At 34.1% G+C, this 14,437-nt stretch overlaps 1 protein-coding gene and 1 non-coding gene across 2 annotated transcripts in view; one reads left to right on the forward strand and one right to left on the reverse strand.

Moving 5' to 3' along the window:
* Window positions 1-205: 205 nt before the first annotated feature.
* LOC128553081 (uncharacterized) overlaps window positions 206-14,437 on the forward strand; it is a gene marked incomplete at both ends in the record, with an annotated part of 68,181 nt that continues 53,949 nt past the window's right edge. Inside the window, 4 exon segments of the mRNA XM_053534190.1 lie at window positions 206-212; window positions 2,093-2,266; window positions 2,485-2,606; window positions 3,366-3,498. Coding sequence (XP_053390165.1) covers window positions 206-212; window positions 2,093-2,266; window positions 2,485-2,606; window positions 3,366-3,498 — 436 coding nt within the window.
* Window positions 10,751-10,822, reverse strand: Trnat-ggu (transfer RNA threonine (anticodon GGU)). The gene has a single exon. It is a non-coding gene; the product is annotated as a tRNA-Thr (tRNA).

Here is a 14,437-nt window from a genome sequence, read left to right on the forward strand (position 1 = left end):
CTTGAACAATGAAATGGATCCAATCGCTAGGGTGACTATGTCTCACTCTAGCTGATAATATAGGTTCCTACAATTTGTTAAAACGTAGAGCTGGTGAGACTTTATCTCTCTTATATATATTTTCTTGGCTACCTCGCCCTAATTATTTGTGTACCAATGATAGGTAAATTATTTCAATTATGAGCTAAATACATTGTAATTTCAGGTATCAGGTAAATCACTTAATGTTTCAAACTAATAACTAATGATAATTAGCTTAAACTCCTATAGGCTGGAGGTGGTATCCTTGACTGGTCCTTTTGTTGATGATCCCGTCAGACGATGTCTTTGAATCGAAAACATACGAGCCATATCGCATAGAAGTTCAGCCTATTCCTCTTAATAGAAACAATAGAATTTCCCTGATTCTTGGATACACAGCGCATATATGTTGTAATATATAGCATTAAACTAGCATAAAGGTATGACCCCCCAATGCCTTGGCTGTACTTCGCCACCGGTTGTGAGCTGGAACCCTCCTAGCAGTAGATTGCCATACCATATGTCTCTGTCTCAGCATTTCGATGCTCAGCCTGTATTTGCTATCGTCTGTTCCGTAACAGTTTATCTTCTATGCACAGGCCATAAAGCTCGATACCTAGTTACAATGATGCAACTCTTCTTTAGTCTCAAACGTCCTCTTTTATATAATTTATCCGCCACAATAACCCCTTTATCAAGATACTGGGATAAATTATAAGTTGAATGCTCGATGTGTTTACATCAATTGCTGGATACAAAATGACTTCATGCCCGCCAAATTCTGTAATTAACCCAGATCGTCCGTAAATGACCCGAATTTAATTATTTACAGCAATTCAGCTATAATTGTAGCAATAACAGAATGCAGATTGAATCATGCACTATCTGTGCTTATGTATCACGTTTTCAATACAGATAAAAACAAATTATTCTGACAGAAAGCAAGCCGGGCACCCGAGATACTTTGGTCCTAAAACGAGATTATAAGATTCTTTCACTGGTTGTAGGTGAAGATGGGAATATCCGGCCTCGAGGGTAACTGTTTAGGCCTAAACAGTTACCCGAGAGCCGGATATTTCCAACTGCACCTGTAACCAGTGACAGAATCTTTTTCTTGCATACCGATTTCAAGAAATAATAATAAAAATAAAATCAATCGGACGACTTTCTTTTTAGAACTATTTCTTATAGCAGAGTATTTAAAAGTGTGCGAAACCAACGTCCGTAAACAGGAAAGACGTCATGACGTTTCAAAACAAATAACAATGTTTAGTTCCGGTTTTGTTTTATCAGTTGCAGCGTAACGTTATGAATTTTTGATAAAATAACGTGATTTGAATCGAGAAATATACTATCAGGAACCAAAAGGAACTGTAAAGGTATTGAATTTTTATTCTGTTTTTAAATAAAATATAAATTATTACATAAATCTTCTACATATATGTAGTTCGTAATACGTCATTTACAGCACGAGAGTCATCTTACACCCCGGGGTTTAAGATGGATTTTTCCAGCACCGGTAAAAATACCGGAAATCCCCGTCTGGTATGCAAGAAATAAAACATAATGGTTGTAAGTAGATCTACTGAAATCCTGTTCATTAGTTGTTAAGTCTCTCACAAATAAAAAAGTTAATAATTTTAGATTGAAGGTGCAATGAAGAATCATAGACGCGATACTGCTTTTAGAAGACAATATTACAGTTCAACTTTGTGAAAATCTGTTGGAAAAATGGAAGTTCTTGAACACACACGCACGCACGCACACATAACGACATACTTTTTAGCGTTCGTAAGATGATAACTTCTTAAAAAGTGCTTGTCCCAAACATACGACCATAAATCATCTCCGACAACATTTAGAATTATTTTGATAATACTTTAGGATATTTATCCTCATATTTGCTACAGAAACTACCACAGTTACAAAGGTGATATTATTTCATTAACTATTTCAATTTAACCGCTCAATTGTTTTCTTCTAACAGATTCTATTAGTAAAATTGACACCATCTCTGGGTGGTATTGTTGGCTTTTGCGTAGTGAACAATACTCATATTATCTTGTTTTAGAATTCTACTATGAATCAGTTGAATACACGACGTGGAAGAATCCAAAACCAACATGTAGAATGGCAACACCAGATATAGAATATGACGATTTTTCTATAGATATCAGACAGAAGCTAACACACGATGATTTGTGGCTAGGGTACTACAGAGCGATGATTGGCTTTGAATATTTTGGTAAACATTTTATTTTATTTCAGGCCATTTTTGTATTAAGAATAGAATCAATTTTAATTTCATCTATAACAGATACTCGTGCTTTTGCACTCATTTATGCCGCATTATATGTTTTGTTTTCTAGATTATTAAAATTGTAGTTTACTGCAAAAATGCAGAGAAAACTTTTCAAAATTTCAAAGCGCCTAATTTTAGTATTTCCTAACAATGTTTTTCAGGATGTGTAAAAAATACAAGTGTAAAATCCATGAACACAATACATATTGAAATTAATTCTCCTGGCCATTGCTATTCTGCTTGCGGAAAATCGGTAGAAAATATTGGACTGAAAGATAGGGAGGTAATACATCATATATACATTTTTGTAACATTTTAGAATATAATAGTATACGCATCGTTCAACGCCCGCTGCGTTGGGCAATGTAATACACAATATTAGAACACATTCCTTGTAACTGAGTTTATTGAAGATACTTAAGGGGCTTAATTATTCCTTTTATAATGTCATATTCTCAACACTTCTGTTGTGCTATAATCGCGCACTGTGAAAACATTACCTGAATTTATATATATTATAGTGGACGCAACTTGACCCCGATGGTTGACTTTTGCATATTAATACACAATGAGGCACAACCTATTATTGAAAAGGAGTGTACGTAAAACACGAGCTGCACGAGAAAAGGGAAATATAAATTTGTGTAAATATAAATTAGTGTATTGGAAAGTTTTAACTGTTCAAATGTAAGTGTATATACTTTGATACTGCACTGTATACAAACTAATTCCATATAATTATACACGGCTACCCTAAGCACCCTTGATTTCTATAATGAAATAATCGATATGAATAATCAGCCTAAGGTCAACCATCGCGGTCAAGTTGCGACTACTATAACAAACAATCACCAAACCAACAACAAAAACAACAACAAAAATCCCCTACAATTCCATTACGTCTCATTCAGCTTGGAGTTCACCGTACTGTGTGCCTAATAAATGTTTGTTTATTATATCGTATATATAGATCTAATCAGATTGTTTTCAATAATCAGGTAATTTTCAACTAGCGAACGAACACATTGCATTTGTCTTTCAGTGTTTCTGCTTAGATGCCATGGAACCAGATCCGATAAGCGAGTCATCGTGTAATTTATCATGCCCAGCCCCTTCCCTTAACATAGCATGCGGTGGAAAGTTCCATTTGTCCTTGTACAGGATAAATCCAAATGGTAAGTATTCTCTCACTGTTCTTTGTATTGTGTTGTTTATAATTTTTAAAAAAATCCATGTGTTTCAATTACTGAAATGCATTTGAGATAAACCTTTTCAAGTAAATGCGATTCGTATTTTAATGCATTTCTGAAATGTTTTTGAAAGCATTTGCACAAAGTAGGCATTATGATGTTTTGTCTTGACAAATATTTTATAACAAATAAAGTTGCAATGCATTTTGAAATAAATTTTCTGTTCATTGTAAATGTATTTCAACATAATTTTACGTTTGTGTCTCTTTATGTTGAATTTATTAGAGACGATGAATAATAAGGATAAAATCCTCGTCGGAGCCTCGCATTTTATTTTTGTATTTTTAATAAGCTCGTTTAATAAATTCGGTGTAAAAATCTGCTATTTTATTAATGTGTATTTATTAGCTTTAATTTAATATATGAAAAACTAAAATGGCCGACTAGCAAAGATACTCGTAGTATGTACGAAGTTTCATTAAATATAGAGGATTATCAAAGTTAACTATTAAGCTCTTTAATGTAACAGGAAATCTTCCTTTTTTTCTTTAATAAAAAAAGACATGTTCACCGATTCCAAATAGTTTCATGAAATCTGACTGAATTGACTTGCTGATTTCTTGAGTTAAATATAATTTCTCAAATAAAGCATAGGAATTTATACATCTTATATGAGAAATGTGATCAAAATATGTATATTTACAATATCAGAGATTTCAATAATATCTACATCTTAGAACTTTTTTCCATATAAGAAAATGTCAACTTCAGTTATAAGAAACTATGGGAAGATCATTTAGAAGCACAAACCGCAACCAAGAAGAAGAAAAGTAGACTGAGTTTTGTTAATGCCATACCCATGTATAAAACAAAAACATTTTAATCAAGTAAACAATCAACTAAATCTAGATAGAGTGTATAATTGGTGCTTTCTATGGTGGCTGATTTCTGCCAACTTCACCTTTTCGCTTTGTCACCTGGCGCCGCGACAAAGCGAAAAGGCGACAACGGGCCAAAACCAAAAATCTTGCAGAAATATACCACCATAGCTTACACTACAAGCTGGTTAATATATAAGTACTGCAGAAAATTTCCACATTTTCAGTATCAAACATAACGAAGGTTTCGAGAAACAGCAGAAGAGACAGCAATTGCATTAGGCATGGAAACACACTGAGTTGGGATGCATGCAGTGGATCGTTACATATCATGTGTGAATTTGGTAAACTCTAATTATTCATAACTATTTATAAACAAACATTACATTGAATAAATGAAAGGCAAATTGTTATTGTCCATAAGTAGTGACCTGGCACTCATTAATCTTCGTTAATATTTTCGGGCGTTTTCGTTATTTTACGCGATATTTGTGTCTTGAAAATATCTAGACTAATCAAAATAAACAACTTATATAACCAACGGCACAGTGGTGTAGCGGTAAGCTCTCCGATTTGGAATCGCGTTACCAGGGGTTCGAATTCATTTCTAACCATTTTTTTTATATAATTCCGTGTGTTTGTATTTGCATCTATTTTACATTGTTTTATGAAACATTTCATTTTGTGTCGTTAACAACAGTTCTTTGAATTGTCCGTTGAATGAATGAATGAATGAATGAATGAATAAATACTTGTCCGGTCCAGAAGATTTTAAACGACATTTTGTAGAACGGTTTTATGTACATTGAATAAATGAAAGGCAAATTGTTATTGTCCATAAGTAGTGACCTGGCACTCATTAATCTTCGTTAATATTTTCGGGCGTTTTCGTTATTTTACGCGATATTTGTGTCTTGAAAATATCTAGACTAATCAAAATAAACAACTTATATAACCAACGGCACAGTGGTGTAGCGGTAAGCTCTCCGATTTGGAATCGCGTTACCAGGGGTTCGAATTCATTTCTAACCATTTTTTTTTATATAATTCCGTGTGTTTGTATTTGCATCTATTTTACATTGTTTTATGAAACATTTCATTTTGTGTCGTTAACAACAGTTCTTTGAATTGTCCGTTGAATGAATGAATGAATGAATGAATGAATAAATACTTGTCCGGTCCTGAAGATTTTAAACGACATTTTGTAGAACGGTTTTATGTACATAGAAGAATGTTGATGGATAGTAGAGTATTTCGTTGATAAAGCATGATAAGTGTGAATTTTTTCCGTCTGTTAATTTTACATACATAATAAAAAAAACAAAAAAAAAATATTGGTCAGATAGAGGACTCGAACACACAACCCTGAGGTAAGTGGCACAACGCTTTGTCCGCGCAGCTATATCTGCACATGATACATGATGGTATATAATTGGCTTTTCAATAGTTATATCGTTATTTTGGTTCGGACACCGAAAATTCATTTACGGAAACATACAGAATATTCATGAGTGCCAGGTCAATACTTACGGACAATACATGCCATTTTGATTGTTTTGACTAAATAGATAAAAATGTTACCAATTATTATCATGCTTGTTCTAGAGATGATGAGGTGGCTGAAACAGAGCGAGGCCCACACAAATAAGAGTTTGGTTTTTTTCCAACAGAACTGATATCTTGAATATGGATACTATAACGAAATAACTTAGAATATTGGCGTATAAACATTAACATTGATGTTTGATAAACAACTTCTGCGCTTCATTTAGTGTTTAGTACAAACAAACGCATGCATAGTTAGAACAATATATAGAACAGTATAATTAAATTGAAAAATAAATGTTGACATCCCTCGTTATTATGAGTTTGTATCACCACACCGGGTATTCGGCTATCTACTCGTGTGAGCGATACCGTACTCGTGTGATTTATATACATACAGGCTTTTTAGGGTAAATAAAAACTATGCCAACGTATGACATATATTTAAGGATGTTGAAATTTTCAAAAATAGGCTACTATGCCCTCTCTATATAAACATGGCTATAAACAAATTAAAACGAAACATAGGGAACTCAGCATTTTTCCAACATGTTAAAATCTAAATATTTCTAGTTTTAGTACCAGTTGCAAAGTAGCTCAAAGGTAAAGCATACTGTCCATGTTAAACCAACCTTTTGCCGTGTGGATTCGAAACTCAGCAACGACATTTAATTTTTATTTCATTTTTGCATAAAAAATATTAAGATTCCTTAATGTGCTCTGTGACAACACGACATAGAAATATCTAAAGCCGATATGCTAAGTTTTAGCATCATATGAAAGATGATATTAATTAAAAGCAGGCACTAAAGCGAATAATGAACATAATATTATGTTTTATCTTGCCTCCTACAAGATTATTGCATTTCTATTGGTCAATAGACGTCACGTGGAGACAGGATATATTCCATATCCTGGTAGTATATTTCAGGTATGAATTTTGATTAAAAACCAAATGCCTGCCGCATCGCTAGCGTAATTGAATCAAGTCAGATAATAAGCTCCAGCTGTAGATATCGTTTCCGAGATAAAACATTTAGTGCTTTTTTTTGCCGTTCTATTTTTTACCTATCTAAATCACTTAATCTACCTGGTCAAATGTTGTTATTATTTGCCGGCTTCGGATCGGTTGAAAAATGTGTAGGGAATCCCGTAGCATTCAATGAGACTTCAGCTGATTGGTTAAACATGTGTTGCCTTGAATCATAAATATATCCTTAAAATCTTGAAATGTAATGTTTTCTGTGCATTTTGAAGTATTGTATAGCTGCCTGGCTATACATTTAAATTAGCAATTTTGTGAAGTAAGTACTTGTTGGAATTCACCACTAAATTCTATGCATAGTTGAGGGTGGTTGTCTTTGAAGGGAAATAGAAAAAAAATGGATCGGGCATGCATATGTAAAAATGTTATTTTTTGGTGTCTGGAAGGCTATTTGACAGGGTAAATGGCACCTCATGTGTCAACAAAAGTTTTGAGGGGGTCCTACAGAGTCATTTCTGACAATGTAAGCCTATGGAAAAAATAATAGCAGTGTCTGACCTAAAGAAGGTTTCATTTCAACTGTGACTTTACTGAAGTAACAGATACAGAAAATAGATTTTGCTATTTAACATGCTTCTTTTAGTGTTTTTAGCAGATTAAAGCTTCCAAGGTTGTTCAGTAATATAATTGCAGGAATTTAACAAGTAGGTTGATACTTTTAGCCAATATCAAGACCAGAGGTGCTCAAACTTTGTATTATCAATCATTCAAATATGTGTTTTCATGTGATTTAAGTGATATTTCAAGATTTTGTTGTCTGCATGGATTCAGAATTTTCACATTGAGCAGGATATTAAGGAGGGGTAGAGTGTTGGATGAATGCATTGTTATTTTCTTGTAAATCTTTTATTTAGGTCTCAGAACATACTCAACCGGCTGTGGTTCCATGAAGATTTTGAACAAGATTGTAGGAAAACCAGGTACTGACAGTGCCAGTGATAATACAAAGTTTGAGGGGGTCAAGTAGGTAGATACTTTTAGCCGATATCAAGACCAGAGGTGCTCAAACTTTGTATTATCAATCATTCAAATATGTGTTTTCATGTGATTTAAGTGATATTTCAAGATTTTGGTGTCTGCATGGATTCAGAATTTTCACATTGAGCAGGATATAAAGGAGGGGTAGAGTGTTGGATGAATGCATTGTTATTTTCTTGTAAATCTTTTATTTAGGTCTCAGAACATACTCAACCGGCTGTGGTTCAATGAAGATTTTGAACAAGATTGTAGGAAAACCAGGTACTGACAGTGCCAGTAAGTACTTGTTGGAATTCACCACTAAATTCCATGCACAGTTGAGGGTGGTTGTCTTTGAATGGAAATAGAAAAAAAATGGATGGGGCATGCATATGTAAAACTGTTATTTTTTGGTGTCTGGAAGGCTATTTGACAGGGTAAATGGCACCTCATGTGTCAACAAAAGTTTTGAGGGGGTCCTACAGAGTCATTTCTTACAATGTAAGCCTTTGGAAAAATTAATAGCAGTGTCTGACCACCTGCAAGATAAAAGAATTAACACGAAACGGGACGAAAGCCGAAGTTTTAAGACATTTCTGACATCGTGTAATCTGATGATTTTTCGAAAGGATGAAACATAAAAGTTTTTCAAAACCAGTTCATAACATGTATTAATGAGACTCTGTGTTTTGTGATTCAGTCAAAAACCAGTTCATTTTACATTTTATGGCTGGTGTTAATCAACTCATTTAACTATAACCAAAGCATGATGACCAGAGAAGACTGAAGGGTTCCAGTCTGCACTGTAACTGTAAGTAGCTTTTTTAGTATAAAAATTATGTGAATAACAGCGAGGATGTTAAAGGTAGTCGGCAAGATAAAATCGTTACACTGCTTGTTGGTGACAGGATACGGGATATACGCTCTCGCCTGATATGGATTTCCTCGACAGCGTATATCCCGTATCCTGTCACTAACAAGTTGTGTAACTAATAATATAAAGACAAGTATGCAAATACAAGCCATCAAAGAAAGAAACGAAAATAGGGGAACAAAAGTGAAGTCGAAAAGGAAAAACAAAAAAATATGAAAAAAAGTCCTCATGAGGATTCGAACTCAAAACGATTTGCTTATGTCCAACTGTTATCTGCATTTTACCCGATTGAGCTAAGTTGTAGTATACTAACTGGATAGTTAAAATGAAACAATGCTAATATTTACTTGTAAAGTTAAGTACAAGCGTTATGAATTGTTATTTTATCAGTTAGCATAAAATGTACTCGTACTCTCGTTTCGTCGGGAATCACGTTATCATTGGGGATTAGAACTTGAATTGTAACAATGTCAGTGTTAAGAACAAGACACAATTTAACATAAATATATCTGATATAATTGCATGTCCGTAAAAAACTTTTAATATGATGTTATTTTATATATACTGCTTCTGTTTAAAGATTATGGTATTGCTTTAACATTTATGTACACAACATGACAACCAAAAGAAAGACTGTACTCTCACTAATTAATATTAATCTTAATAACTTAATTTAAGAATATTACATAAAGCCGCATTAGCTCTAGTGAGTTTAATTTGTACATGTATTTAAAACTAAGTATGCTATGCACGGAATGCCGTGGGTCAGAGAGATAACAAAGAAACCGATAGGTAGACGGTATGTAGGTAGACTGGCTGTACTCATCTATATTACCTGGTGCTGAGTTAACTCGCTAATAAACTGTAGGGAATCTAACGTGGTATATTCATGGCAAGCGTCCGAGGCAATGCATTAATTCGTACTGGGGAAAATATCAGTCATCAATAATATTGATAATACTATAAAATTTGAAGAAATGTATGTATATTTTGACGTTTTGAGACGTATTTTCCTTTGTTCAAAGTTCAGATAACTGAATTTGCCACTCTCCGTGGTAGAACTACACATACTCAACTACAAAACGTATGGATCCTATACCTGCAATTTACTTTTGTTGATCAAATTTCAATTATATGCACCATGTCGCTGTTTTTGATGATACCTCAGACGATGGATGAAAACAAAGATACCTAACCGTTTGCACATAGATACCGTTCCCGTTATGTCAATGAACATTTATAAAACTACCCGCAGCGATTAAACAGGGTACACTAAACTAAATGAACGCAATGGAAGGTTACCGCTGTGAGGAGCTTGGTAATTTATAAGAATTAGATGATGAAGTACATCATGTGAAACCCGACCTTTAGTAGATCTATATGATTAGAATGTTAACTTTTAGGATGTAAAGAAGTGACCGTGTTGGCAGTATTTCACCAATAGTAAGCCTTCCCTAACACCTACCCTCTACTCTTAAACATTCTATCCTCTCGTCTTCTTGAAGGTCTTCTTCTTTTTCTCCTTCAGTCTCTTACTAAAAATGACAAAACCTGTGGACTCACCCCCTCACGATCTGCGCATGTATTCGTATAGGGAGAGGCTTCGGCTCCATTAATTTGCCTTAAATCGAATCGGGTAATATTCGCCTCTGTTTATAGGCGCACCCTCTATTATGGTAGAGCTCATTACGCGACTTATTTACAAGTGCATACAATATACACATATTGGTTTGTTCATACTTTAACTTACTCCCCTTAGATTCATAATCACCATTTGCAATACATGTATTCACAATATGACGACAGACGCCAAAACAGGTTAGATGATATTTTAATAAAGTTTAAGTATCAGACGAGCTTTAATAATTTTGAAATAATTATACTAATAGTTACCTAGAACGTTGGGCGCCACAAACGTCACAGGGTGAGAAAGATGTGCAGCCAGACCGGGACTCGAACCCGGGGCCTCGGAATACCGTTCCGATGCTCTACCGACTGAGCTACCCGGCCGCCTACACACTTTCTCCCCGTTTTAATTCTCAAGTTCTATACCGTGACATATTTCCCCACCATTTTGAAATTCCTCCTTGAATTTCAGCGGGTACTTTATATATAAGCAATTACAGGCGTCGGAGACTAACCAGTGTAATGTCGTTACAGTCACCCGTTGGGCGCCACTGTCGCCGATCTCGCCAGCCGGTAGATTGAGTAATGACAACTCTGGGGTTCGTACGATATATGTATTTGACGACAGATACGATCGTGCAACTGTATATGTATATATATATATATGTATATGTATGTTATAGACAGTGTTGTATTTAATATCTTTGTTTATACACGTTTCGTACCAAGGCTACAACTATTCTTATAAGAATTTGGTTTTGTTATTTAGTGCTTAATAGAAAGCTTATTAGTCTTTATACTTAGTCAAAACATCTTATACAGTTCCGTTAGTTGTAGTTGTAGTCAGTAGTCCAAAATGGTCGTATAACGTAGAATTTACTACCTTTAGACCATTGATCTCATATCTATGTTCGATTAACCGTCTATATTATTTTATACATATGTTGTCCTATCTTTTGTATAAGGGTATATTTTTTCTGAGGTAACTTCCCACACACTGCACCTTTCATCACAGTTTTCATCGCTATTCACATTTAATCATACAAGGTAGAGGTAGAAATATTGATCAGATAGGTTAAAGTAGAACAAAATACTAGTCTAAAAGGGTATTTCTCTTAGACTAAATTACAGGTGTTTATTCTGTGGATATTTGACAAAATATCGATGGAATCTTAATTGACTTTTGGCCAAAGCCTTACAGACTAATTACGCCCATAATTGTTATAGATTACTGTAAAAACAGTTACCTGTATTGGCGTTGAGGTAGACACATTGTAATCTCCCAGCCAGATCCGCCCGCGCTTATCTATAACGCGTCGCTAAACAGGGTTAATCGGGTTTATACAACACTATCGGAAAACTTAACCATCGAATCATTCGGACTCGACAGCTCAGTTGGATAGTCTGCGGGTTTGTAAACTCGTCGGATTTTGTAAACGCGCGACTGTTGGTTCGACCCCCGGCGTAAGATTTAAAAAAAAAAAAATCGTGGATATTTTTTTTCATATCACATACAAAACAATAACAATAGTAGAATAGTGTAAAATGTTCTAAACACATACAGTTACTCAACTGCACACATCAGTTGTATATTAAAGAAAAATATACACAGAGCAACTAAATACATAGACACACAAAGTAAATATGAATCGTGAATAAAAAACACGAACAGACATTGAACATTACAGGTGAAATATAGTTAACATATTGCGAATACAATATTCTGAAAGTGAAGAACCATTTTACGAGTCACTGAAATGAAAACTGAAATGAATATTAAACATATGTAAATGAAAATTTATTGAAAAAGAGAAATATGGTGTAGTTAAGACACTGTGGATGAATAACGTAATAATCAGAGAAGAAACGTAGTGAAACTTATTGTACGGCATCCGTGAAAGCGTATGCAAATTAGTAAATTGAGAAGAATAAAAGGTAAAAAGTAGTGAAGTTTACTGTAAGGCATCTGTGAAATAGTATGCAAATATAGTGAACAGCAGAAATTGATAAACTGTGGAGATATTGCTGATGAATTGTGAGAAATGATTAAAGCTCATCACCACTTGAAAAAGTGAATGTCAACAGTAAAAACAGAAATTTTTCACTGAAATAAATAGTGAAAGTGAAAAGTGTCATCTGATAATGAAGACATTGTGAAAGTGAAATTGCAATATTAATTCACATGAAGCAAAGCAATAGTGTATCTATGCAAAAGTGCTAGGATACACTTAGTGTTGTAAAAGTGAAGAAGAAAAGGAAGGAATTCTTCACTCATTAGTGAAGATAATTTGTGAAAAATAAAAGCGAAACAGATATCTCATTATTGAGTAAGAATTAGTTGATACAATTGTGATGTAAACAGTGAAGTATTAAGAGTACAGTTGATGAAATAACATTAAAGCAGCTGTCTCACTGATACAGGAAATTGATGAAATAACATTAAAGTAGCTGTCTCACTGATATAGAAAGTTGATGTAATTATATTAAAGCAGCGGTCTCATTGAAACAGAAAGTTTATTTTGAAACTTAGTCATCCGTGTTGAAGTTGAATGTAAAGTAGAATACAAGAGACTACTTGAATTTCCCTACGGTGCAAACGGTTCTGAATAGGAGTCAAATTGTCGATTGAAAAACAGTGTTGTATACAACAGTATATAGTGGTTAGTTAGATAGAACTCAGCTACACAATTCTTAGTATAGTGAAAAACAAAAAGAACCATTATGGAAGATCAAATCTCTGAAAGAGAATACAGAAAACGGAGGAGAGATGCATTGAGAGAACAAGAGTTACAGAGAAATGACAATGAGGGAAACGAGAAGATATGAAAATGGTCGATTTGACTGAAGAAACGACAAAATTGGATAGAAAATTGAGCTTACTGAAGAAAAGTAACGCCGATATTTTAAGTGAAAGCAGTGCTTTCAAGTACAAGAAACATTGAGCCTCGAGAAATAGACTCTATAAATCAGAGAAGACATGAAAGACATGACGATAACAAAGATAACGGTGATAGAAGAAACTTTTATTTCAACAAAGGTCATATTAACGACATTCCTCTCAGTCGAAAAGATACAGATCGTGCATCGCAGAATATAAAAAAAAAATCGGCAACAACTACAGAAGGCTTTAGAAGTCATATGCTTGAAAGAAACACAAGGCGAAATGAAAATGATTTCAATGAACATCAGTATTATGATAGAAATGCAGAACCATATAGTAATTATAGACCGGATTAGAGAAAGGAGCAAGGTGAATTATATGAATATCAAAGGACTTATAGAGATGAATATGGAGCAAGGCCTAAGACAAGTAAAGTAGGCAAGGCTTATGAAGATAAAAATACAGACATTTGATAGAGAGGTATATGAAACAGAAACTATACCCAAAACAATTAGCGATAAAACACAGTCGACGACTAGAAAAGGTACAATAGATGAAGAAAAGGCTCATATGTATCAAACAAAGCCAATGAAACAGGAAGCCCTGGTTGTAGATGAAGCATATGATAGAATCGACTTCAATTTTCAAGAATACAGAAAAGCAAATGATGAAATTCTGCAATATGAATTACAAAGAGAAAGAAACATATTACAGAAATTACACGAACAAAATAGAAGAATTGACTTACTTTAATAGAAAGAAAAATGACTGAGGAAGAGGAGCAAAAAAGTGATTGAAAGAATCAATAGTTTGAAGTTTGTCGAGAAAGAATTAGATAAAAGTAGAAAAGAAAGAGAAAGACTACAAAGAGAAATCGAGAAAAAGTACGAGCTCGAAACATTACGAGCACAGAGGTTGAGGTTGTTAAAGAATCAAGAGGATGAACTGTCTGTTAAAATGAAAACTCAAAGTGAAGACTCAGATGGATACAACTACAAAAGTAGAAATACAGGTTACAACGCTGACCAAAGTAGAAGTGTAGAAAGCAGGGGTGATATAGCCAAAGACAGAGACAGTTTCTTGAATAGAGATGATGACAGATATACAGTAAATCGGCG

The sequence above is a fragment of the Mercenaria mercenaria genome, unplaced genomic scaffold (genome assembly GCF_021730395.1).
Source record: "Mercenaria mercenaria strain notata unplaced genomic scaffold, MADL_Memer_1 contig_3454, whole genome shotgun sequence".
Lineage (NCBI taxonomy): Eukaryota > Metazoa > Mollusca > Bivalvia > Venerida > Veneridae > Mercenaria > Mercenaria mercenaria.